The 27,147-nt window shown below is 38.4% G+C and overlaps 1 protein-coding gene across 1 annotated transcript in view; it reads left to right on the plus strand.

Moving 5' to 3' along the window:
- Positions 1-20,468, plus strand: part of CLNK (cytokine dependent hematopoietic cell linker) — a gene marked incomplete at its 5' end in the record, with an annotated part of 116,047 nt that extends 95,579 nt beyond the window's left edge. The window contains 3 exons of the mRNA XM_082461950.1: positions 56-133; positions 3,199-3,354; positions 11,019-20,468. Of these exons, the coding sequence (XP_082318076.1) occupies positions 56-133; positions 3,199-3,354; positions 11,019-11,165 (381 nt within the window). The 3' untranslated portion in view covers positions 11,166-20,468. The remainder of the gene's footprint in view (positions 1-55; positions 134-3,198; positions 3,355-11,018) is intronic.
- Between the last annotated feature and the right edge of the window lie 6,679 nt (positions 20,469-27,147).

The following is a 27,147-nucleotide window of genomic DNA, read 5'->3' on the forward strand; positions in this document are numbered from 1 at the left end:
TAATTAATCCTTTCCTTTGACCCTAAAATATTCATCATTTAAACCTGTACTACAGGATGTCCGGCACAATGAATGGTACATTGGAGAATACAGTCGCCAGGCAGTGGAAGAGGCATTGATGAAGGAGAACAAGGTAACGGTTTCTCCAGGGCCCATCACATTGTTTCTGTAGTCATTCTATGGTTTTCTGCCCATAGGTCACAGGATGTAACAAGCAGTGCGCTTTGATGTAGTTCCTGCCTCACCCTGTATTTCTCATAGGAATTTGTTATAGCAACAGTAGGAAATTAATACAGTTGTTAACAAAGTATCTTGAACATATTAGGAATTAATGAAACTATGTCATTCTCTAGATAAGGAAACCGATGTTAAGGTTTCAATTACAAGGTAGAGAAAGTGGCAGAATCTATATTCAAGATCAGTGCTCTTTTCACAAAATTACAGCTGCCTCTAGTCCCATGACCAGACCTAACGTCAAAGAGGGTGAAAAAGTACAAAGCTACATGTGACCAAAAAAAGAGAAAACCTGGGATATTTGTTCCAAAAATCACAGCTGCCTCTAGTAGCCACTAGAGTTCTTTACATTCTGGAAGGGGGGTCATAGGTGGCTGGGTGGTGCCTTGCCTGGAGCACCCTCCCTTCCCTCTCCCCAGGGAATCTCATGCACAGCTGACCTCTGCTGGGTCTAATGGTGGCACAGTGGTGCCAGCTCCGACCCTGCCTCTTCTTGGCTAATCAGCGGTCACGCTCTCTTGGCCTCTTTCCCAAGGGAAAATAGCTCTTAGAAGACCTGCTTCCAGGAGCCCCTGTGTGGACGGTACTAGAAGGGCAATGTACAAGCCACATAATGTCCTTCCAGCTATGTCTGGGCGCTCTCAACGCTCCCTTGCCCCCTTCTCTGTGCCTGTTTCTGCCTCCTCCCAAAAAGCACTGAGAAAACAGAATCTCAGTTGAATGACTTCATATTTTCCTATTTTGTTTGTCTCAGTTAGTTTTGTCAAAACGTGTTTCCCATTTATGTAAGATAATTTAATTCAAATTGCAGGATTGCCCAGATTCATTGTGACAAACTCATTGCAGAGTCTAAGATGATAAACCCCAAAACTGCCCACATGTCTTGGCCTCCTCTCCCTTTGTGATCTTCGGCAATGTTCTGTGTTTGAGTCTTTCTTTTTTTTAATTTTTTTTTTCTTATTGAAGTATAGTTGATTTACAATGTTGTGTTCATTACGGCTGTACAGCAAAGTGATTCAGTTATACACATTGACACAAAAGAACCTATCTATGAAACAGAAACAGACTCAGGGACATAGAGAACAGACTGGTGGTTGCTAAGGGGGAGGGGGATGGAAGAGGGATGGAGTGGGAGGTTGGGGTTAACAGATGTAAGCTTTTATGTATAGAGTAGATAAACAACTAGGTCCTACTCTATAGCACAGAGAACTACATTCAATATCCTGTGATAAACCATAACGGAAAAGACTTTTTTTAAAAAAAGAATGTGCTTGAGTCTTAAGGCTTTAATTACAGCTGAATGTTTTTGGCAGAACAGGTTCCAGAAAATTCCTTGAACCCACTTTATGTACTTGGAGGTTGGTATATTTATAGCAAGAATTTCACCTTGACTTTCAGGTATTCCATTGATTAGCTGTGATGTGTGAGGGGATCCACTTAGACAATTAGGCCCTAATTCCCTTACCTGTAAAATGGGGATAAAATACCTCCCCAAATTTTATGTAAGGATCAAATGAAATGTGTGTAAAGTGCATGGCATCTTGAGAGCAGTTTTCAGTAAACCTTGGCGGCCAGCATCATCATGGCATCACTGTAGTTTTATAGTATTATTTATAAATTTAATATACTTATAGTATTGTTATACAGCATTATAATCATTATTATATATGTACACATATCTATAAATATTAGTTATAGATATATATAAACATATAGATATGAAATATATTCTATACAGGAGATAATATATATAACAGTTATTATAAATATAAATTATCATATATAATACCTATCTATATAAAGAATAGATAGTAAGCACCACACATACCTAATTAGATTTATTCTTTATAGATTATTTATAACCACCTACACAAGAATCTATGTAATTACAGTTACAGATTTTTCAGTATTTTTCGTCATATAAATGACACAATGTAACCACAAAACTAAGCCTTGTACGTGTGTGTATGTTCAGGAGGATTTCTCCATTTCTTAGCCTTTTACGACCAGACCTTCATCCTAAGCTACTCTCCAGGGTGTGCCTGATTATTTTATATTATATTTATAGTTGGCCTATTCACAGCCCTCAGACTATTTCATACTGCTGACCTTCTTTTGGAAACCCTCGCTCTCCCCCACTCAACTTCTATGACACTGAAGCTTCTGGGTTTCTGTCTATCTTTGAGACATCTCCTTAGAACATTTCCTGTCTCTTCTTCCTTGCCCTGAACATCCTTTCACCTCACCTCAGGCTATATTTTCTTCTCCTTCATACAGTCTCTTCACTCATTTTGACACCAGTGACTTTGAAGCCCCACATCTGTTTTGGGGACCCTAGTCCTATATTGACATCTCCCCATGCAGAGGACCAACTTATAATGCTCAAAGCCTCTCCTGCTCAAAGCCTGTGGTGGCTCCCACTGTCTCTAGGATAATAACCTGAACATCAACAGAACAGGAAATGTGAACATTGGCAGATGGAGGGAAGCACCCCCAAGGAGGGAAGGAGAGGGCTATTCCATGCAGAGGGGGTGGCTTGTGCAAAAGCTGGGAACCCAAAAGCAAGATGGTGCCCCTGGGAAATGGTGGCTTGACTGGTGCCATCATCCAGGGGCTGGAGACTGCAGGAGTGACAGAGATAAAACCACAGGAGATGCTGGCGCATCGATCCTTGAATATCACGCTACAGTTGTAGGCATGGCGCTGAGGACAGCGGGGGATATTGGAAGATTTTGAGGTAGGGGGTGTTGTAATCTGACTGGTGCACTTCTCAGAAAATAAGAACCCTTAGACAAACTAACCCTCAATTAATACTTACTGAATTAAACTGAATAAAGAACTGGTTTGCCAAAAACTAAAGCCGTTTGGGAATCTCAGGCATACAAGCTTCACTGCTGCCACAGTTGGGAGGTTGGATTCTGATTCTGATGCCTGAGAAGATCATCGTTCTTCCTTTTGCTTCAGGATGGCACCTTCTTGGTCCGAGACTGTTCCACAAAATCCAGGGCGGAGCCCTATGTGTTGGTGGTGTTTTATGGGAACAAAGTCTACAATGTGAAAATCCGCTTCCTGGAGAGGAATCAGCAGTTTGCCCTGGGGACAGGGCTCAGAGGAGACGAGGTGGGTATAACCCAATGACTTCCCTTTTCCAGGCTAAGGACAACAACACGGGAGACCTAGGGGATGCTGGCCGAGTCACCTCCATATCCCCATGACTGCAGCATCGGAGAAAAGAGCCGCCCTGGAGGTGCAGAATGTAATCTAACCCTTCCAGCCCCTTCCACAAGCATTCCCGCTCATGTCTTAGCTCATGGGGCTGGCAGCCAATCCTGACCCTTCCATGCACCCTCTATCCTGCTTTGCCCGTTAAAGAAAACTCATTCTGTAAGACACATCTACATTCTGCCTGCCAGAAAGCCTCCACTGAGCCCCACGTTAATGCCACGCTCCTTCCCCACCCATCGCTGAGCTCCCACTGCAGCCATTTCTGATGACGTCAGTTGGCATTAGGTAGGTGTGTGTCCCTACATTGAATGTGACCTCGATCACAGCATCCAGTGCTACACTGAGCATGCCTGTGCTTGGTACACATCTGCTAACAGGTGGCTAGGTGAAAGAATGACTCAATTAAAGCATTCATTAATAACTGTATAAATAAATCAGAGAGAAAAGGGAAAGGAGATTGATTTTTCCTGTGTTTACGCTAGGCTTGGTCTGTCTGCATTATCTTATTTTAACCCTCAACAACTCTTTGATATAACGGTCATTCCTATCTTAGATGTAGGGAAACTGAGGCTTGGAAAACTAAGTAAATGGCTAGAGATGCACAGGTAGTGAGAGGGCAAACAGAGGCTGGTCTTTCAATTCTTCTAGGAAGGAAGGAAGGAAGGGAGGGAGGGAGGGAGGGAAGGAGGGAGGGAGGGAGGGAAGGAAGGAGGGAAGAGAAAAAGGGAGGGAGGGAAAGGCAGAGTTCAAATTCTGTCACCATTTACTAAGTATGTGAGCTCAGGCCAGTCACTTAACTTCACTGAGCTTTAGTTTCTTCAACTGTAAATGTTCAAGTCTAGACTTCTATAATTCAGTGATTCTCATTTAGCATCTCCAGACCTCAATTTTATCTGTTGGTATATATTATGGGCTGAACTGTGTCCCCCTCCCAAATTCCTATGTGAAAATTCTAACCCTCAGCACCTCAGAATGTGACCGTATTTGGAGATAGGGTCTTTAAAGAGGTGACTAAGGTAAAGTGAGGTCACTAGGGTGGGCCCTGATCCAATATGAGTAGTGCCCTTATGAGAAGAGATTAGGACACAGACACACACAGATGTGAAGTCACAGGGAGAAAATGGCCATTTACAAGCCAAGGAGAGAGGCCTCAGAAGAAACCAACCCTGCTGACACCTTGATCTTGGACTTCTGGCCTCCAGATCTGTGAGAAAATGAATTTCTGTCATTTAAGTCCCTCTACCCTCACCCCGGTCAGTGGTACTTTATTATGGAGTCCCAAGAAAACTGGTACAGTATGAAACCAGAACTGTCACACAAATATCTATTGTTCTTCAATAGATATCAAAATAAGGACTATTGCCAGGGCTACCAAAATGCTTCACGAAGGCACGTGTGTGAAGATTCCAGCTTAAATCCAGGGTCTGACCCAGAGTCCTTTTCTGAGACTCATATGTGGCTGGAGAGGTGTGGTCAGCACCTGCCAGGCCACCTACCATGGGATCAGTTCACCAGCATTTGCTCCAGCCTGGGAACGTTTTGTCATAAAGGAGAACATGAGTGAATAAAGAGATTAATACATAAATCTGTCAAATACTGCCACAGTAAGAAAGGGTTACAGCAAAACTAAAAAGAGAAGTAGCCAATTTTTTCTTTTGTGATGAGGATTAGTGAGTTAATGAAGGTAAAACACTCAGTACACTGATTATTGACATATCAGTAAACGTTAGTTATGATTTTTTTCATTATTATCACTGAGTCATGGCAATAACTAAAGCATGGCTCCCCTTAGGTCCAGATACCTATGGCTGATGGAATTTCCAGCTCAGTATCCCTTTATCCTTCTGTATTTCCTTCCAGCTCATAGACGTTCTCATTAAAAAAAAAAAACCAAAAAGCTTTTTTCCCAACAAGCCATACTTTGGTCTGCTTGTAAAAGAGAAGAAACAGCGACCCTGTGATAACTTCCTAATAGTGTTGAATCAGATTGCCAGCCAGTTTACTGCAGGCCTCAGCAGGTTGTCGTAATGACAGCCCCTGGATTAGACCGCCAGCTTTCAGGTGAGCTGCTCTAATTATTGTCACCAAGGACCCCTTAAGAATTCAAATGACTATGTATAATTGAATCACTTTGCTGTACACCTGGAACATTGTAAATCAACTATACTTCGATTGAAAAATAAAAATTAAAAAAATAAAATAGACATATCATTTTCCTAGATTTTTATATTTGTAGTATTTTTAGGCCAAAAATCTTGTAATATTTTGAGATTTTTTTCTCAATCTAAATACATTTTCATTTATATAACCTAAAAAAAAAAAATTCAAATGCCTATTTTAACACTTTTTGTGTTATTATGGAATTTTCTCCTCTCATGCAACCCCCAAGCAAGAGTCTCCTTTTCATGTGTTTATTTAACACTTACATATGTTTATTATGCACAGGCATTATTCTGTGCAGTTAACAATTATTAATTAACTTGATCGGTTTAATCCCATAGCAACCCTGTGAGGTAGGTGCTGTGGATACCTCCATTTAACAGACGGTGAAATTGAGGCACAGAAATGTGAAGTAACTGGCCCACAGCCACAGCTAGTACATGCCAAAGCTGGGGTTCAATATAGTCTGCAAAAATACTGACTTTCTCACATAGTCTCAGATAGCATCATAGCAAATGCAAATGATCCCCAGCCCATTTGAAAACAGCCCAGAACTTCAGCTGAAAAAAAGCTAAGACTTCCATGGAGCTTACTGTGTGCCAGGCCCTGGGTGAAAAATCACAATTTACAGGTAGTTCTTCCTGCTTCTTTTCTGAACGAGCCGTGACCTGGTGTAAGAGATTATCTAGATTGTTCTCAGTTCCTGCACACCTTTCACAGTTCGAGCCCTTTGCCTTGCTGAGGAAGAATCTCCCATCTCTAAGAAAAGATAAAGAATTTGCTACAGCAAGCCTCTGCTAAACGCAAGCCAGGTACTAGCTATTTCATCTGGTGTTTGAATAAAGAAGTAGCATCTTAGTCCAACTCTGCAGGAGAAATGTTAATGAGGCACAAGGTTTTCAAGCATAATTTTGATTTCCTGTGGCTTTTTGATTGTCTTTCAAACTTTAGACTTTATCCCCACATACAATGCAGTGACACCTATTCCAAGGGAGGTATTCTGAGTGTAAGATGAGATGCTGTAAAGAGAGTGCCAGATACATAGAGGCAGGTGCTAAGTATCATTTCTCTCTTAAATGATACCCTAAAGCCCTTTCACTGGGTCTGTGTGTCCCGGACACAGATGAAAAGCTCACATGGAGCCATGAGAGTTGCAGGAGAAACCTGGACGGGTCCCCTGGGAAGGCGCAGCTTGTCGACACCTGTCACAAGCACAGAAGGCCAGCAAATCCACATATACCTGCAAAGAATGAGCCTGGGAAGGTCCATTTTGCTGTATATTATAAATTTGGGTCATTCTGCTAGCCATGTGGCTAGAAACTCATGTCTGAATTTAGATTCAGGGAGCACGCAGTATATTAGTTTTCTGGGATTGCTGTAACAAAATACCACAAAATTGGTAGCTTAAAACAATAAATATGTATTCTTTTGAAGTTCTGGAGTCTAGAAATCTGAAATCAAGGTGTTGACAGGCCACCCTTCTTCTGGAGGCTCTGGGGGAAGATCTGGCCTCTTCCAGCTTCCGGTGGCTGTCGGCAAACTGTGGCTTTCTTGGCTTGTGGCCATATCACTCTGATCTCTGCCTCCGAGGTCACACGCCTCCTCCTCTTCTCCATGCGAATCTCCCTCCGTTTCTATCTTATGAGGATTCAGGTGGTTGCTTTTAGAGATAACCTAGGATCAGCCCCTCTCTCAAGACCTTCCTCTCAAGATCCTTAATGTAATCCCAACTTTGCCATGTAAAGTAATATTCACTCTTTTGCTTAGAAGGTCACATTCACAGCTTCCAGGGATTAGGACATGGGATATCTTTTGGAGGCCACCTTTCAGCCCGGGTCTCTCATCTGTTCAGTTTTGGGGCCAAGCCTTAATTTGATGCCTACATTATGCTAGATTCGATGCTTCATTCTGAGGACAGACAGCAGAGTAAGGCAGAGTCCCTGCGATCCAGGGGATACTCTGTTAAGCTGTGCCCATCTATGCAGGCACCTATTTATCACCTGGTAGAACACTGGCGGCCCTGGACCAGCCAGCGGGGCACCTGCTTGTTAATAACCTGCAGAGCTTTACCTGCTGCCAAGTTTTAGAAATCACATTTGTCAACATTTCTGTGGAGTCTAGTAGAAGAGAGCAATTTTAATCGGACCCTTCCTTGTCCTGCAAATGTTTGTGATAAGTTGCTGAAAATTATGATAGACGTTTAGGTGATAAATTCAAGTTCAAAGACTAGGACACAAAGACAATTAACCAATGAGTTTATTTCTCACTTCCCTGGTCTGCTTCTCTCTCCTCCTTCTCTCTTTGCACCTCTCTATCTTCCTCTTTTTCTGTTTTCTTCTTTCACTCCCATGTGTGTATCCAAACAGATTGATTAAGCTTTCTGGCAGTGAAACATTGCCTATCGTTGGTATTTAGGGCAATCACAAAAGGTTTAAACAAATTTTAAGATTTAATATTAGGATGGTATTTGCTGTCCTCCTGGAAAAAAGAATTTAATATAAAAGTAAGAGCTTAATTATAATCTTTTTTAAAAATTACCTTTAGGGTAATATACCAGTTGTTAGCCTCTCACTAGGAGTCAGTAATAAGAAATGACAGAATAACTTATTTATTCCTTCATTGCTTGCTTCCTACTACTTGTTAAAATTACACTTTCATATAAAATATCATCCCTGCAGTAATTATAAATAATTAGCATTGAGTTCACTATTTTGGGACCATCCTAAAGAAAACAGGAGTGAGATTACAAAGCAAGATTAATCTTTTTCCCTCTAAAGATTAATCCCAGGAAAGAGAATTTCCTCTGTGCCATGTGGGTTACCCAATTTTGTAGAAGAGTTCTGCATGGAAAATCTCTTTTCATAAATTATTTTTTGTTTCAGCTATGAAGAAAGAGAAAGAAAATTCTGTCCCTAATTTATGACTAGAAATGAAATACAAAAATGTCCTTCCTTTCTTCCTAAAGGCTTCCAATGAGAGTCTATAAACTTCTACGGTGATTTCATGGCTCTTTCATCATGTTCTTGGCAAACTTGGAAGGGAGGAGGTCATAGCAATGACTGACATTTACTGAACACTCACTGCAGAAAGAGCTCCCTTCTAAATGCTGTGTGTGTCAACTCAATTAACCCTCACAATGACCCTCAGAGGTAGGTCCTAATATTACCATCACTGTTCCTAGAGAGAGAAACTGAGACAGAGCGTGTAAGAAACTTGCCCAAGGACACACTGCTAGTGGGTGTAGGAAAGCCCTGCTTGGAACTCAGGCATTTGGGTTCCACAGCCCTCCACTTACAACTACTGTAGCAGAACAATTACTGGCCCTGCTGGACAACCCCCTTACCTTAGCATCAGGTAGAGACTAGTATTGATTGTGTACTTACTAGGGATGGTCAGATAGGTTACCTCATTGAAAACTCTGCCACACATCCAGTAACGGGCTCAGAGGGGCAAGTTACTTACAGATTTAATCAGGATTCTTTTCAGATGAAAAGACAAAACCAACTCAATGAGCATACGGGGGAAGGTGGTTTGTTCACTCAGTTCCCAGGAAGAACAGGAGTGGAATGGATCCAGGGACTGGTCAAGGTCAGGGAAGGCCCCAGGAGGACTGTATGAGGTTCTCGAGCCCCAGGTTGATTATTTCCACAGCAAATTAACCCTAAATGAAATGATCTATCTGGATAGGGAATTACTTTCTGTCTGCCCCCGCCTGAATGCAATGCATGAATCTCCGTGAGGACATGGACCTTGACAATCTCATTCCCTCTTGAGCATCCCTCAGGCTTGCAAACATTTCTGTGCTGGGCAGAGGGAGGATGTACAAAACTAAAGAGAATCAAGGTCGTCCCCAGTGCAGCTCCCTCCTTCAGGCTGCACCATCTGGACACTGCTCTGTTGGAACAGTGGGTTCACAAGCCATAAGCAAAGTTGCATCAAGGAAGAAACTGATACACGTCCAGAAAAACCAGATCGCGTTCCTGGCCCTGCCCTCTGGCTGTGTAACCTCTGAGCAAGTCACTCTTCACTCTGAGCTGCAGTTTCCTTGGCTCTTCAGGGAAGGTCTGTTCTTCCCTCCCTGTTCACTTCACAATGTTGCCCTAAGTTACAAAAGGCAGGTCATGCAAGCTCTTTCTTCCTGATCATCTCCCAATAGCCCATTTCAAGAACTCAGCCAAACTCATCAGAATTCCTATCTGTGCCCACATGTTCTCAGCACCTGTCTTTGTACACTCGCCTTCCTCTGCTCTTAGTATCTTTAAACTCACCTTGTCCACTTGGCTCACCCAGAATGTGTAGCCCATTTCAAGTCTGTATCTTCCACAAAGTACTTCCTGATTCCCCTACACTTGAAGTCATCTTACTTTCCATTAAATCACCCCAGCACTTTATCTGTACATTTCTAGAAACATAAAAGTGTAATGATTCACTGTCACCTCATTATTTCACAAGAAGCCCAGGGAAGGAACCTCAATTGGCCAAGAACTACCTGGAGCCCTGTGGTCATCAGTATTCTTTTTTTTTTTTTTTAATTTATTTATTTTATTCTTGGCTGCCTTGGGTCTTCGTTGCTGCGCACGGGCTTTCTCTAGTTGGGGTGAGCAGGGGCTCCTCTTCCCTGCCGTGCGAGGGCTTCTCACTGCAGTGGTTTCTTTTGTTGAGGAGCACAGGCTCTAGGCGTGCGGGCTTCAGTAGTTGTGGCTCGCGGGCTCTAGAGCTCAGGCTCAGTCGTTGTGGCGCACGGGCTTAGTTGCTCCGTGGCATGTGGGATCTTCCCGGACCAGGGCTCGAACCGGTGTCCTCTGCATTGGCAGGCAGATTCTTAACCACTGCACCACAAGGGAAGCCCATCAGTATTCTTTCTGATTAGTCTAGAATGCTTTAGAACAAGAGGGGTGTACAAGAGAGAGATTTCACCGCAGACCTTTCCCATTAGTTTACGAAGTGAAGGTCAAGCCCTGATCTTCTACATTTTAGTATGTCACAGTTAGGGTCAAGGTAAAGGAGGCACCAGGGATTCTCTGTGGCTGACTGCTGTGTAATTAACCCATCCGAACTGCTTACGGTAGGAACATGTAACCACAGAGTGGAGCTTGTCCAGTGTAACCTGATTCTGTTGAACACTCCGTGGGTGGGAAGTTTTGAGAGCTGCGGAGGGCTCACTTTTGGTCACCCTCGTTACCTTAATCTTATCACTGATCCTTCAAGGGCTTATTTGTCACATCCTTTTTAAAAAAAAAAAAAAAAAAAACAACCATTTTCTGATACCCCTTTACAATCTAAAAAACGTTAAATGAGTTAACCTCTTCCCTAAATAAAACGAAGCATCTTAGGCTGTACTTTAATCTACAGACACAAAGGTACCTAAATTTTCATTAACTTTCTCTTCTGTGTTTCAGAAGTTTGATTCAGTGGAAGACATCATCGAACACTACAAGTATTTTCCTATTATACTCATTGACGGGAAGGATAAAACTGGGATCCACAGGGAACAGTGTTACCTGACTCAGCCCCTCCCTCTCAGCAGACACTTCTCACTTATGTAGCCTGGTCTTTGTTTCATCTTCAGTTCAGTGGATCCAATGCCTCTATCATTTTTTTCCTTTGTTTCAAAAGATTATTTTCTGTGGCTTCAAGGGATTACTTCTCTGACTCCATAGAAAAGAAAAACATTCTATCATGGAAATTGGAAAACCCATTGTGGTTTTGAAAGCTCTAATTGCAGAAGAAATATTTATAAGATGCAAAAATAAAAACTGGCTTTTAAAAAATATCTTCTAAAGAAAAAACCAAAAACACGGTCCTTATACTCATGTTACAGATGAGCAGCAAAGGTTACAGGAAGCTACTGCTTCAATGTTTGCAGCTGGCAACTGACAAGTCTAGGTAAAAGTCCCAAATCTATGATCTTTATAGGACTTGGTGCTGCCTTTCTTTATTTCAAAATTGTTTGGACTTGTGAATTTACAATGTTTTCATGATTCCTTATGCTAAAGGTGTTGGTGAATGTTAGCTCTATTTTATTTATAATTCTGGAAATTCAATTTTAGGAAAGGATGTGGTATGGAAAAACAAATCACTTGTGAACACCACTTGAAGGACAGAAATCAGAAATATTTTTAGTATGGTGTGAAATGGCCATAGGACCATCACCAGCCTACTCTGTTTAGAGTAGCTTTAAGCCCAGTGGAATTAGCAAATTCATAGAAAGGGAGTAAGCTTAAGTCTGAGTGAAAGTATAATTTTTTAAATTCCATTTGTGGACTTCCATTCAAAGGAAAAGAACTGTCCTCGAATTAGTGCTAGTATCTTGCAGGAACTTTACACATGTCATGATATTGTCCCCACTCAAAGCTAAGCAGATTACATTTTATTCCTGTTTCACAACACAGATGAGGAAACAGGCTCAAAGACGTCATGGATCTTACTCAATATAAGAAGAGATCCCAGATTTTTATCCATGTGCCTAGTTTCATCCAAGCATATCTTCCCAGGTACATTCTCTGCCCTAGGGAATTTTATAATCAAGTTGAAAAGTTAAATTTAAAAGAGACAGAGAGAAACAATTTGAAAATGCAGATTTACCCACGTTAAAATATATAAATAAACAAACTCTTGTAGTGGTGTAAAGTTTAAAAAAAAAAAAAGTGCTGATTGAAATTAATAGTACAGAATGATTTCAAATGTTTCCAAAGCCTACATGTGAAATATATGGAGTATTTATGTAATTGTAGCTTTAATGCAGAAGTAAAGCCAGAAAGAATGAGAAGGCAAGAGATATCAATGAAAACGATACAAATGAAGCCCAGGACCAGCATAGAAACAGACTCTGCAGAGAGGACACAGGCTTGAGGGCAGAAAGAATATGACCCTCACCCTAAAAAGTTATTGAAAGATTACAGATGACTCTGATGCACTTCTCACCGGGGCCGTGCCACTCAATGCTGTGTTCTCAAGAAATGTTTCAGAGTTTCCTCAGGCACTGTTGTTGCTAAAAGTCCATGAACATCAGGTGGTGGTTAGCATTGTATGAGGCTTACATTTTAAAAAATGCTTTATCACCTATTATTCATAAGTGCATGAAATGATGCTAAAAGGAAAAAGAAGTAGAGCCATCTTAAAATGCTCACAATGCTTATACATATGAAAATCTCTGGAAAGAAATATAACATTCATAATAGTGACAGAGGTTGCTTCAGAGGATTGGGATTTGGGGGGCCACGTTAGTTGAGTCTTCTGGAACTCAGATGCCAAGACAAGAGTTACAAGTGCTAATATTTATTGGAGGCAATGCCTAAGAAAGATCAAGGGAAGAAGGAATAGGAATAGACAGGAGAGCCTTCAGGCTATGACATAAGTCTGACACCTGTGAGAGGAACAGGGAAGGAGAGAGGAATGGGCAGGAAAAGCATCAGACTGAGATGCAGCTCTGGGAGAGTCTTGGCCAGCCCATTGGTGAGATACAGAGCAAAGACTGCCCACAGAGGAGAGTGCCCCGTGTTGTGCAGAAATGGCCAGGTCTTAGTCACCACCATGCTAAGTCACTGCCAGAGGCTGCCCAGGAAAACATGACCTTCACATGCTCTGGGAGACCCAGAAGGTGCTACAGCTGCAGGCCGACAAATAACTTTTTGATCAGCATGTTCTTCTTTCAAGAGAGATTCAAGGGGCCCACCTCCATGCCTGCCACAGTGACATTCTGATTTTCAGTGTTGATTGTAATAAGGACATTTTGCTTGTAATTGATTACTAAAGAATAAGAATATATAAATGTCAATTGTACTTGATTTTTACAACAGTTCTGTAAAGAAGGCAGGGCAGGTATTCATAACCCATTTTATAATTGAGGAAACTATGTCTCCTTGGCCAAAATCTTAGAGTGACATACTTGTGGCTGGAACCAAGGTCTTCATACACAATTTTTCTGTTTAGTGTCTAGATGGTCATTGAATCTGTAATTGAAAGTTCAGTGATTTGGGCTTGGCATGCCTAAATTCCAAAGAGTTTTAATCCCTTTTCAACCATTATTTCATTTTCAGTTGTAAAGTGTCACTTGCCTATGCTCAATATAGTAGTGGAATTTTAGCTTTATCTGATTATAGCATCTATTCATTCAAGATATTTCATTTGACTAAATAATTTCCATTCAGGATCAGTTTATATTTTCCTCATATTTAATAATATCTTGTTATAAGCCTTGTTTGTGTATTGCATATGTATTCATTACTATGCATTCTTGTAGATATTAGAATAATAGTAGTGAATTAAGTGGGAGAAACAGACAACAAATAAGTATACAATGAATAAGACAATCTTAAGTTGGTTTCCCATTACTTTGTTGTATTTCCTTAACACTTATCACTAAGTGCTTGTGAGTAGGGCCAATATTAGATATTTTGATGAAGCTCATTGAATTGGCTTTAAAAAGTTTCGAACCAGAAAATTTTTAATTTTCCCAAAGTTACTTGGAAAACTTCCTCTCTTGGGGGGTATGTGTGTGTGAATAACCATGTCATAGCTGAAATCAATTAAATCTTCTCTTCAAATTACTATAGAGGAGTCAAATTTTACCCCATTGCCAAATTTAGTTCATTGCCGTGTGTGTGTGTGTGTGTGTGTGCGTGTGTGTACACATACATGGATTTTTTTACAAGATAGTCTATGCAGTATATGATTAGCACTATATTTCTGTATCTACTTTTTTATCCTGAATATTTGTTCTAGCTAAGCACATTTCCTTTCTTTTTTTGCACATTACGGCTCTAACTTAAATGAAAGCAAATAAGTAATTAAATGTCATAATATATCTGAAACTGAGTATTAAAATAAATTCAAAATACAGTTTAATTTTGTTTGATTGATGCTCTATTACCTCTAAAGCCCTTTTGAAATCAAATTTAGGGTTAATTTATGACAAAGTTTCTTGAACAATTTGTGACATACAAGCATATGCTGGATTTGGGAGATAAAGGCCAAAAAGACCTAATCTCTGTGCTGGAGAGCTAAGAGCCTGGCAGGCACGATACACATATAATTAAAATCATGCAGTGCAGAATAATAGATTTGGTAATTCTGTCCCTTGTACCACCATCGCATTGGTAGGCCTGGATGTGTGGGGGAGGGTGTAATCAGAGAAAACTGCCCAGGGGAGGTGTCCAAGTAGAGAGCTAAAGGATGGTCCTAGACTGCAAGCTTTAGAATTACAAAAACCTTGTCAGTCTGTTTTTGAGCACTCTTATCTTTAGGGCACTATTCTAGGTCATTCTTATACTACTGAAGCAGTGACTACCTGTTGAATGGGTAAGTGAACACAATAGAAATAGAGGCAGCTTCCCTGGGGAAAGGACAGATGACTTACTAAGTGGCTCTGGGGAAATTTCAGCTATTAGTTGGAACCCTGTAGTGTAGGTACCTGACAATTAGCTTTTTTGATTGTAATGTAAGTGCCTGACATTAAGCTTTTGATTGCTGAGGCATCCATTTCAAAGACATCTATCTTGGAAAGAACACATTGCCCTCTACACAACTAGATAAAGAGCCAGCCTGCCCCACCCATGAGTCCCCCCTTATTGGAAAGCTCTGGTGGACCTAGATAACTGACTGACCCACTGCTTGCTTTTCCCTTCCCGTGCTTTAATTCCTGCTCTTATGTTTTACTTTCACCAATAAAGAGTGAACCCTCAAAACCCCAGCACCCCATCATCAACCCCAATAAAGGCAGAGAGAGCACCAGTGAAACAGGAGGGAAGGGGGTAGGCACAACCTTTGAAAGAATGATATAGCCATAGTACATGACAAAGACTGGTTAGAACCAACTGGGTCCAAGATGGTGGAAGATTCAACTTCCAGTGGACCTTGAGCCTCATTATACTCTTATTGTAATACATTAGCTAAATGACACACCCACCAGTGCCATGACAGTTCTGACTGAGGCCAACCATAAAAGGTCAAAAAGTGGGTGGTGGCCCAATTCCTGGAAATCCCCGCCTCTTCCCCAAAATAGTTGGAATAATCCCACTCGTTAGCCTATGAAATTACCCACCCCATAAAAATTAACCATGCCATCTTTAGAGGCTTCTTTCCTCTTGCCTTCCGAGATGGCCCACGCTCTGTCTGTGGAGTGTGTTTCTCTCTAAATAAATCTGATTCTTACGTATCACATCATCTCCGAATTCTTTTGCTACAAAGAAAGAAACTTAAATTCACCAGCAACACCAGGCCCACACATTCATTCTCTCTCTCTCTCTCTCTCTCCCACCTCCCCCCCTGCCCCCTGGACATTGCTAAGCAGTCCAGGACATGGCTTGTACCCTCCAGGACATGTGAGTAATAAACCTTGTTTCTTCTAAGTTCCCTGATAGTAGTTGCTGAGGTGTGTCTTGCAATCATAAGAACCAAAAGGGCTGGTCCAGCCTCAGCATTGGCTTCAGCTGGGGAAATGTCTGTGAGGCTTCCCGCAAGTAGCCCAGAGGAGTGCCCTCTGCCATTTCTAGAAAATAGCATCAGTATGGATGGCTGAGACCAACCCAAAACAAACATAAATCAATGTAGCACTTTGAAAAGCAATTTCACAGTATTCAGTAAAATATAAAATATGTACCCACTGCAATAAAACTTCCAGTTGAAACATGGCTATATATGAACTTATCTTTCATCCCTCTGGAAACACCACTAAAATGACAATAAATAAATTGAAAAGGCAAGAACATAGGATAAAAAGAATAGAAAAAAATATGACAGAAGAAGAAAGACGTCAACAAAATTTCAGATGAGAGAAATTAAATGGACAATGGATAGTAACTGAGTTAACAAAACTTAAAAAAGCTAAAATGTAAGCCTGCTAGGAGGCAATTCAACAAGAAACAAACTGGTTTCTGTCAACTGAAAAAAATGCACAACCTATTCGGCAGACATTCTTAGGACTTCGAGCCCGGGAGACAGCCTCTCAGATAACGCTGAGAAAACTGTTCTGAGGAGGAAGGGGGGATGCCAGGATATACAGGAGTTTCTGTAACAACACCAGGTAGTCGGAGCAAAGGATTACGGTTAATAAAAGAAAACCAGAGGTCAAGTTAAGGAATTTAGCGCTTTTCTGTGTATGGGAAGATACAAAGAGTCCAGGCTCACTAAAACCATCCCTTTGATATGCACCTCAGCTGTCTGGGGCCAGTATCCTGTGTTTTCTCATCCTGAGTCTCCTCAGGGTACACTGCGGGGAGAGGGGTGTGGGTGGGGTGGGGTGCTGCAGCACTTGACTGCCAAATGGCAGGCATTCCTGGTTTCCATCCTGAACTCCCCCAGGGCTCACTGTTGGGGATGGCTGCAATTGCTGATGACTGCAGCATCCTTTGTTTATTGATATGGTAGGCAGCATTCTTAGTCCACATTTCCACTACAAAAATCTGGAAAGGCTCAGATATTGGAGTCACTAGTTACTCTTAAATGCTGGTAAAGGGACTTGGGTGAAAAGGAGATTCACTGATGGTCATTATAAGTTTTAATCAACATCCTTCCCCTAGAAACCGGAGGCTTCTTCAGCCAGGCTACTATTCCTCACTCACCCTGGTGGCCATTCAGAGAATACATCTTCAGAAAATGTTCAGAAAATATTTAGAATACAAAAAATACATGCAAGATACTGCTGAAAATGGTAAGCGTGGGCTGTGCTGAAAAATAGGGTTTAAGTGAAAGTTTCATTCCAAAGTTTTAGAACTCCAACCCCTTTGAAATACTTGGTTCCCAGGAGAAGGAGAATCATAACCCTAAACCAAGAGAACAGATTAATTCTGCCACGAATACTAGCATGTGCTGGTCCCCAACAAAACAGCCTGATCCCCACTCTATCATGCTACAGTGAGGTCCCACCCATAAACATACATGTTCCAACTAGCATTTTTGTACCTCACTCTTAAGTCAAGACCTTGGAGAAGATATGAAAGACATTAAACAAAACCTATAAACTGGAAAAAAAATTACAGGGAAAGATATAATGTGGGATGCTGAAGAAAACTAAAAGAGAAATACACTTGATATGAACAGAGAGATAAGACACTGAGTCTACAAAACAGGAATAGAATGCTATTTAAAAAAAAATATGCAGAAGTAAAAATTGAGAGTACTAAAAGAAAAAAAGAGACAAAATCCCAGTGATAGTTGGAAATTTTAATATACATTTCTCAGAAACTGATAAAGTAAGCAAGCTAAAATGAATAAAACTATAGAAAATTTTAACAACACCAACAGCCAACTAGACCTAACTGTCATTTACAGAGTAGTTCACAAAACACATATAGAATACACATTTACTTTTTTCTAGTTCACATAGAACTTTCTCACCAAGAAAGATCATCTTCTAGGACCTAAAATGAGTTTAATAATCTTTAAAGAACTAGAAAAAAAAAAAAAGAAAGAAAGAAAGAAAAGAAAAAGAGTTAAATTAGAAATAAATAACACTAATATATCTGGAAAAATCTCCAAATATTTGGAAATTAAGCAACACATTTCTAAATTACCCATGGTCAAAGAAGAAAACACAACAAAAATCTAGAAATATTTCAAAATGAATGGTAATGAAACACAACGTGCCAAAATTTGAGGAATATAACCACCCTTTAAATATAATGATTTAATATAAGTATTCATAGCTTAAAAGCCTTAAATGCTTATATTAAAAGAGAAAGGTAGATAATCAAGCATCTAATTTTCACTTTAAGCTATAAAGAAAGTAAAAATTAAGCCCAAAGTAAGTAGGGAGAAGGAAATAATAAAGATAAGAGCAGAAGTCAAGGAAACAAAAACACAAACAGAAAACCAACAAAGCCAAAACCTGGCTTTCTTTCAAGTTTAAGAAAATTAATAAATAACTGGCTAAAATAATTTTTAAAAAGGTAAAACAAAACCCAAACTACAAACACAAGAAATAAAAGAAGAGACAACACAACAATAAATTTCTAATACAAAAAGAAATTTAAAATCTGAACAGCACTTCATCTTTAAAGGAAATTAGAAACTTTCCCAGACAAAAAAAGCTCTGGACTATGGTAGATTCTATTAAAAAATTTTAAAAGTAATAATATCAAACTTATGAACTTTTTCAGAAAATAGAGAAAGAAGGAATACTTCCCAACTATTTTTATAAGGCATAAACCCAATCATAAATAAATGAACAAATAAGAAAATAAGCCTGACTCCAATAATATAAAGAAAGAAAATTACATATTAATGTGCCTCACAAGCATAGATACAAAACTCCTTAGCAGAATATTAGCAAATCAGTGGGGAGAAAACTTGTTGACCTAAGTAATTTTAGAACTGTGTGGAGACTATAATTAAAGACAAGAAGAATTGTACGTAAGCACTGTACTCCAATTGCAAAATTATTTCTTATGTAGTTACATGTATACACACATACTGGGACTGAACGAATAAGTATACGGATGGTAGGTGGTGGGAGCCAGGTGTCTCACTATTAAAGTGGGAGATTACAGATAAGCAAAAGGATAAGGCCAGAATGAGCCCTGTAACACTTCATTAGAGTTGGAGATACCAGTATGAATTCATATTTTGCTTTCTACAGATAAATATGGATAAATACGAAATAATTAGATATATGTATGTACACATGTTACCATACACACATGTAGTTCCAAGCTCTGCTCATTCGGAAAGCCTAGAAACAATAACACCCCAGTACAAATTAGCACACCCAGTGCTCAGATCTTGATTTCTACTCCTGTTCTCCAATAAGCAGAACCAGAGCTCCCTGGAGAAATGGCTGATTCTGGGGCTGGGGCAAGGAGCACACAGGATGAGCCTGTAGCATCTTGCAGTGCCCGAAAGGAAGAAAGTACACAAGAACAACTGTACAATGATGGAGGTATGTCAAAGGGACACAGAAGCCAACTGGATGTAACAATTTGAGCAATAAAATAAATAACATAGTATGGGATTATATTCAAAAGTATAAAATAAATATCTATGAGTACACACTGATATAAATAAATGATAAACAATAAACAAATTTCACGTACAGAAGAATTCCAAATAATTTATGTAGATACTCCACCCTCAAGGAGGTGGACCACAACTCCCCACTACTTACGTTTGGACTGCACATAGTAACTTCCTTCCAAAGAGTACTTTATGGAAAGAGGGGAAAAAATTAGTAACTTTACAATGGAGAAATCTAACAAACACTACCTTAGCCAGGTGATCAAGCTTAACACCATCCGTGATAAGTCCTGTTATCATGCATGTATCCTTGATATCATGTGATGAGAATGGCATTTTACCTCTATGATATTCTTTCCAAAAACCCATAACCACTGTCTAATCATGAGAAAAATATCAGACAAACTCAAAGTGAGTAACATCCCACAAAATACCTGATCAGTACTCAAAACTGTCAAGGTCATCCAAAACAAGGAAAGTCTGAGAAACTGTCACAACCTATAAGAGCTTAAGAACGCATAAGGGATGAGGAATCCTGGATGGCATACTAGAACAGAAAAACTACAAAAGGTAAAAACTGAAGAAATTTAAATGGATATGAACTTTAATTAATAATAAAATATATCGATATTGGTTCATTAATTGTACAAATATATTTGAAATATGTGAATCTTACTAACATAAGTTCTTAGCAACAGGAGTAATTGAGAGTGGAGTACAGAGGAATTCTCTGTACTATCTTTGCATCTTTTCTGTAAGCCAAAAGCTATTTTAAAACAAAAAGGTTAATTTTAAAAAAGCAATTAGTACATAGATTGGCTGAATGGATTAAGATACAAGATCCAACTCTATGCTTTCTATAAGAGACTCACTTATTTATTTATTTATTTATTTTTTTTTTTTTTAATTTACTACAAAGAAATAAAGGCTTTATTTGGGGTCTGAGAATTCCAGTTTGTGAGACACTGATTTGAGCGAGAGTTAAAAATGTGTTCCAAGGAGGAGATAAAAGTCAGGGGTTTATAAAGGCAAAAACCCCCACAAGGTTGCAAAAGTTGTTTCAAAAGAATTATGATTGGTGCTGGCAAGCTGAAGCTATTTTTATCTGTACATGATTGGTTGCTAAAGGCTATCACTAGAGAAGGTAAAAGTTCGTTACTGTGGCAGGTTGTAGATTTTCTTTTAGAGTCCATGTAATATTTGTGATTTGGCCCAATTCAAAAGCTCATGGTTCCAGCTGGTGACAATGTGCATAGGCCCTGCTTCCTTAATGGCCTTCCAGTTCCATTTTAAATAGCTCTCTTAGCAATACTGACTACATTCTGAAGTTCCTTTTTCCACAGTACATAATCATGATTTGCAAATAATAATTATTTCTTCTTCTCCAAGCTATAAGAGACTCACTTTAGATCCAAGGACACACACAGGCCGAAAGTAAAAGGTTGGGAAAAGATATTTCATGTAAATGAGAATCTAAAGAGATCGGGATGGCTATTCTTATACCAGACAAAATAGAGTTTAAGATAAAAACTGTCACAACAGACAAAGAAGGTCATTATATAATGATGAAAAAGTCAATTCACCAGGAAGACATAACAATTATAAGTATGTATACATCTAATAGATCTCCCAAATATATGAAGCAAACATTGACAGAACTGAAGAAACAGAGAGCAATAATAATAATAGTAGAAGATATCAATACTCAATTTTTAGCTATATGTAGAACAACCAGACAGAGGATCAATAAGAAAACAGAATGAAACAACACTATAGACTAACTGGACCCAAAAGACATACAGAATACTCCACCCAACATCAACACACTACACATTCTTCTTGAGTCACATAAAGCATTCTCTAAGATAAACCATATGTTAGGCCACAAAACAATATTAAGAAGATTAAAATCATACAAAGTATCTTTTCCAACCACAATGGTTGAAACTAGAAATCAGTAACAGAGGGAAAACAGAAAAATCCACAAATACATGGAAATTAAACATCTCACTCTTAAACAAACAATAGTCAAAGAAGAAATCACAAGGAAATTTAGAAGATATCTGGAGACAAACGAAAACAAAAACACAACATACCAAAATATATGTGATGAAGCAGAAGCAGTACTAAGAGGGAAGTTTATAGCAATAAATAATTACATTACAAAAGAAGAAAGATCCCAAATCAACGATCTAACTTTACACCTCAGGGAACTAGAAAGAGAGCAAACTAAACCAAAAATCAGCAGAAGAAGATAATATCAAGAGAATTAGAAGATAAGCCACAGACTGGGAGAAAATATTTGTAAAAGACACATCTGATGAAGAATTATTATCCAAAATATACAAAGGACTCTTAAAATTCAACAATAAGAAAACAAACAACCTGTTAAAAAATGGACCAAAGATCTTAACAAACACCTCACCAAAGAAGATATTTGTAGGACAAATAAGCATATGAAAAGATGTTCCACATCATATATCATCAGAGAAATGAAAATTAAAACAACAATGAGATACCACTATACACCTGGTAGAATGGCCAAACTCTGGAACACTTATAACACCAAATGCTGGTGAAGATGTATAGCATCTTCCCACTGCTGGTGGGAATGCAAAATAGTACAGCCATTTTGGAAGACAGATTGGCAGTTTCTTACAAACTAAACCTACTCTTGCCATATGATCCAGCAATCACACTCATTGGTATTTGTTCAAAGGAGTTGAAAACTTATCTCCACACAAAACCTGCACACAAATGTTTATAGCAGCTTTAAACATTGTTTCCAAAACTTGTAATCAGCCGAGAGGTCCATCAGTAGGTAAATGGATAAATGAACTGTGGTCCATCCAGACAATGGAATATTATTCAGCACTAAAAAGAAATGAGTTATCAAGCCATGAAAAGACATGGAGGAACCTTAAAGGAATTTTCTAAGTGAAGGGAGCCAAGTTGAAAAGGCTATGTATCATATGATTCCAACTGTCTGACATTTTGGAAAAGGCAAAACTGTAGAGACAAGGAAAAAAATCAGTGGTTGGGAGTGGGAGGAGGTGGGGAGGGAGATGAATAGGCAGAGAACAGAAGATTTTTAGGGCAATTAAAATAGTCTGTATGATATTATAATGATGGATATATGTAATTATACATTTCTCTAAACCCTTAGAATGTACAACATCAGGAGTGAACACGAAGGTAAACTATGGACTTTGGGTGATTGTGGTGTGTTGATGTAGGTTCATCCTTGGTAAAAATGTACCATTCTAGTGAGTGATGCTAATAACAAGGGAGGCTATGCATGTGTGGGGACAGGGGGTTTAAGGAAATCTCTATCTTCCTCTCCATTTTATTGAAAACTTAAAACTGTTCTTAAAAATTAAAGTCTTTTTTAACTGGCAAAACAGATACAAGAAAGCAAATAATAAAGATCAGAGGAGAGATAAACAAAATAGAGAACAGAGATACAAAAGGAAAAAAATCAATGAAAAACTGACAAACTATTAGCAAATCTAACTAAGAAAAATAGAGAAAAGTTTCAAATAACTAAAATTAGAAATGAAAGAGGGGATATTACAACCGATGTCACAGAAATAAAAGGATTATTTCATGGTAGGAGACTACCATGAACAATTATACACGAAGAAATTAGATAACCTAGAACAGATGGATAAATTCCTAGAAACATACAACTCACCAAGACTGAATCATGAAGAAACAAAAAAATCTGAACAAACATATAACTACTAAGAAAACTGAGCGGTAACCAAAAACCTCTCAACAAAGAAAAGCCCAGGACCAGATGTCTTCACTGGAGAATTCTACCAAACATTTAAAGAAGAATTAATTCCAATCCTCCTCAAACTCTTCCAAAGAATTGAAGAGGCAAGCACACTTCCAAGCTCACCTATGAGGCCTGCATTGTTCTGTTATCAAAACCAAAGACACAAGGAAAAAAAAAAAAAAAAAAAACTATAGATCAATATCCCTGATGAATACTGATTCAATAATCTATAACAAAATACTAGCAAATTGAATTCAACATCACTTTAGAAGCACTATAGACTATTGAGCAAGTGGGATTTACTCTTGGAATGCAAAGATTATTCAACATATGAAAATAATTAAATGTAATTGATCACATTAACAAAATGAAGGACAAAACCCACACAATCATCTCAGTTGATGCAGAAACAGCTTTCAATAAAATTCAACACCCTTTTATGATAAAAACACTCAAGATACTAGGAATAGAAGGAAACTGGTTCAACATATTAAAAGCCCTATATAAAAGCTCACAGCTAACATCACACTCAATTGTGAAAGACTGAAAGCTTTCCTCTAAGATCAGGAACAAGGCAAATATGCCCGCTCTTGCCACTAATATTCAACATAATACTAGAAGTCCTAATCAGAGTATCATTCAAACTGAAAAGGAAGAAGCATATTATCTCTGTTCTCAGATGACCTGCTCTTATATGTTAATAACCCTAAAGATTCCACACACATACACAAAGTTAAAACTAATAAAAGGTTTCAGCAAAGTTTCAGGATACAAAATCAACATAAAAAAATCAGTTGTGTTTCTATACACTAACAATGAAAAATTTGAAAAGGAAACTAGGAAAATAATCTCATTTACAATAGTATCAAAAAGAATAAAATACTTAGGAAAAAACTTAACCAAAGATGTGAAAGACTTGTACACTGAAAACAACAAAATATTGATAAAAGAAATCAAAGAAGATATAAATAAATGAAAAGACATCTTGTACTTATGGATTGGATGACTTAATATTGTTTAAATGTCCATACTACCCACAACAATCTACAGATTCAATGCAATCCCTATCAAACTTCAAATGGCATTTTTTTCAGAGGTAGAAAAAAATCCTAAAATTCATAAGAAATCTCAAGGGGGGACTTCCCTGGCAGTCCAGCTATTAAGACTCCACACTGCCAATACAGGGGGCACAGGTTCAATCCCTGGTTGGGGGACTAAGATCCCACATGCTGTGCAGCACAGCCAAAAAAAAAAAAAAATCTCAGGGGATCCCATATTATCAAAACAATCTTGAAAAAAAAAGAACAAAGTTGGAGGACCCACACTTCCTGATTTCAAAACATACTACAAAGCAACAGTAATTAAGACAGTGTGGTATTGCCATAAAGACATATAGACCCTGACAGGGTAAGAGAGTGTCATGGACATATATACACTACCAAATGTAAAATAGATAACTAGTGGGAAGCAGCTGCATAGCACAGGGAGATCAGCTCGGTGCTTTGTGACCACCTAGAGGGGTGGGATGGGGAGGGTGGGAGGGAGGGAGATGCAAGAGGGAAGAGAAATGGGAACATATTGTATATGTATAACTGATTCACTTTGTTATAAAGCAGAAGCTAACACACCATTGTAAGGCAATTATACTTCAATAAAGATGTTTAAAAAAAAAAAAAAAAGACATATAGACCAATGGAACAGAATTGAGAGCCCACCAATAAAGCCTTGCATAGATAACCAAATGATCTTTGACAAGAGAACCAAGACTATACACTGGGGAAAGGACAGTTCTTTCAACAAATTGTGTTTGGAAAACTGGATATTCACATGCAAAAAAAGAAGTAGGATCCTCACCTTAGACCATAGACAAAAATTAACTCAAAATAGATTATAGAACTAAATGTAAGATCTAAAACTATAAAATTCCTTGAAGAAAATATAGGAGAAAAGCTTCAGGACACTGGATTTGGCAATGAATTCTTAGATATGACACCATAAGCAGCAAGAAAAGCAAAAATAGACAAATATGACTACATCAAACTTAAAAATTTCTGTGCAGCAAAGGAAAGAATCAACAGAGTGAAAGGGCAACCTGCAGAATGGGAAAAATATTTGCAAACCATGTGTACTGATAAGGAGTAAATATCCAGATTATACCAAAACTCCTACAACTCAACAACAACAACAAACAAATAACCTGATTTAAAAATGGGTATAGGACTAGAATAGACATTTCTACAAAGTATATATACAAATGGTCAACAAGCATATGAAAACATCACTAATCATCAACATCACTAATCATCAGGGAGATGCAAATCAAAATCTCACACCCATTAGTATGCTCACTATCTAAAAAATAGAAATAACAAGTGTGGGCGAGGATGCGAAGAAATTGGAACCCTGTGCACTGTTTGTGGGAATGTGAAAAGGTTTGGCTGGTATGGAAAACAGTATGGAGGTTGCTCCAAAAATTAAAAATAGAATTACCATATGATCCAGCAATCCCATTTCTTGGTATAGACACAAAATAATTGAAAACAGGATCTTGAAGAGATATTTGCACATCCATATTGATTGCAGCATTATTTACAATAGTCAAGAGGTGGAAGCAACCTAAATGTCAATCAATGAATGAATAAAAAAAGAAAATATGGTATATCCATACAATGGAATATTATTCAGCTTTAAAAAAGAATGAAATTCTATCATACTATATGACATGGATGAACCTTGACAACTTATGCTAAGTGAAATAAGCCAGTCATAAAAACACAAATAAAGCATGATTCCACTTGTATGAGGTCAATCTAAAGTAGTCAAACTTGTAGAAACAGAAAGTAGAATGTGGTTACCAGGAGCTGAGAGGAAGGAGGAAATGGGGAGCTATTGTTTAGTGAGTACAGAGTTTCAATTTTTCAAGATGAAAAATTCTAGAGATCTGTTGCACAAAAATGTGCTAATAGTTAACATCATTGTATTATATACTAAAAAGAGGTTAAGATGGTAAATTTTACGTTATGTGTATTGACAAAATGTGTGTGTATATACATATACATGTGTGTATGTGTGTGCGTGTGTGTGTGTGTGTGTGTGTATAAAATGGTGAGTATCTCATGACCAAATAGGATTTACCCTAGGAATGCAATGTTGAGATAACATTTGAAAATCAATGTAATTTTCCACATTAACAAATTAAATGAGAAAATTATTTGATCATATGAACAGTTGCAGAAAAAGCATTTGAAAATAATTCATAATAAAACTACTGACAAGGTAGAAATAGAAAATTTACTCAGTTTGATTAAATGGATCTACCAAAAAAAAAAAAAAAACCCTCAGCTAACATGATACTTAATCATGAGATATAGAACACTGAAAAGGAAAGGATTAAGTGGCATCTTTAATCCATTCTGTTACCTGGGAGAAGTCCCTGGAAAAGACAGAAGACAGGTGACCTAATTCAATTTCCTTGTAAACATAAAATAACAAAACTCCTGACAAAGAATCTAATGGTATTTGCTGACAGGGAAATCCTTACCTATAGAATACATTTTGAAGGATGGATAGTAGTTTACTACTAGGTTGTAGTAAACAGCCTAGAGCCTATGGATTTATGGAGCATTGCTCTCTGGAAAATGTCATATAACTATCTGAGTATAAAATAGAGATGTTTCTCACAGCAATATCTTTTTGGATCCCCCTCCTAGAGTAATGAAAATAAAAACCAAAATAAACAAATGGAGCCTAATTTAACTTAAAAGCTTTTGCTCAGCAAAGGAAACCATAAACAAAAT

The sequence above is a fragment of the Balaenoptera physalus genome (assembly GCF_965194825.1).
Source record: "Balaenoptera physalus genome assembly, chromosome: 5".
NCBI lineage: Eukaryota > Metazoa > Chordata > Mammalia > Artiodactyla > Balaenopteridae > Balaenoptera > Balaenoptera physalus.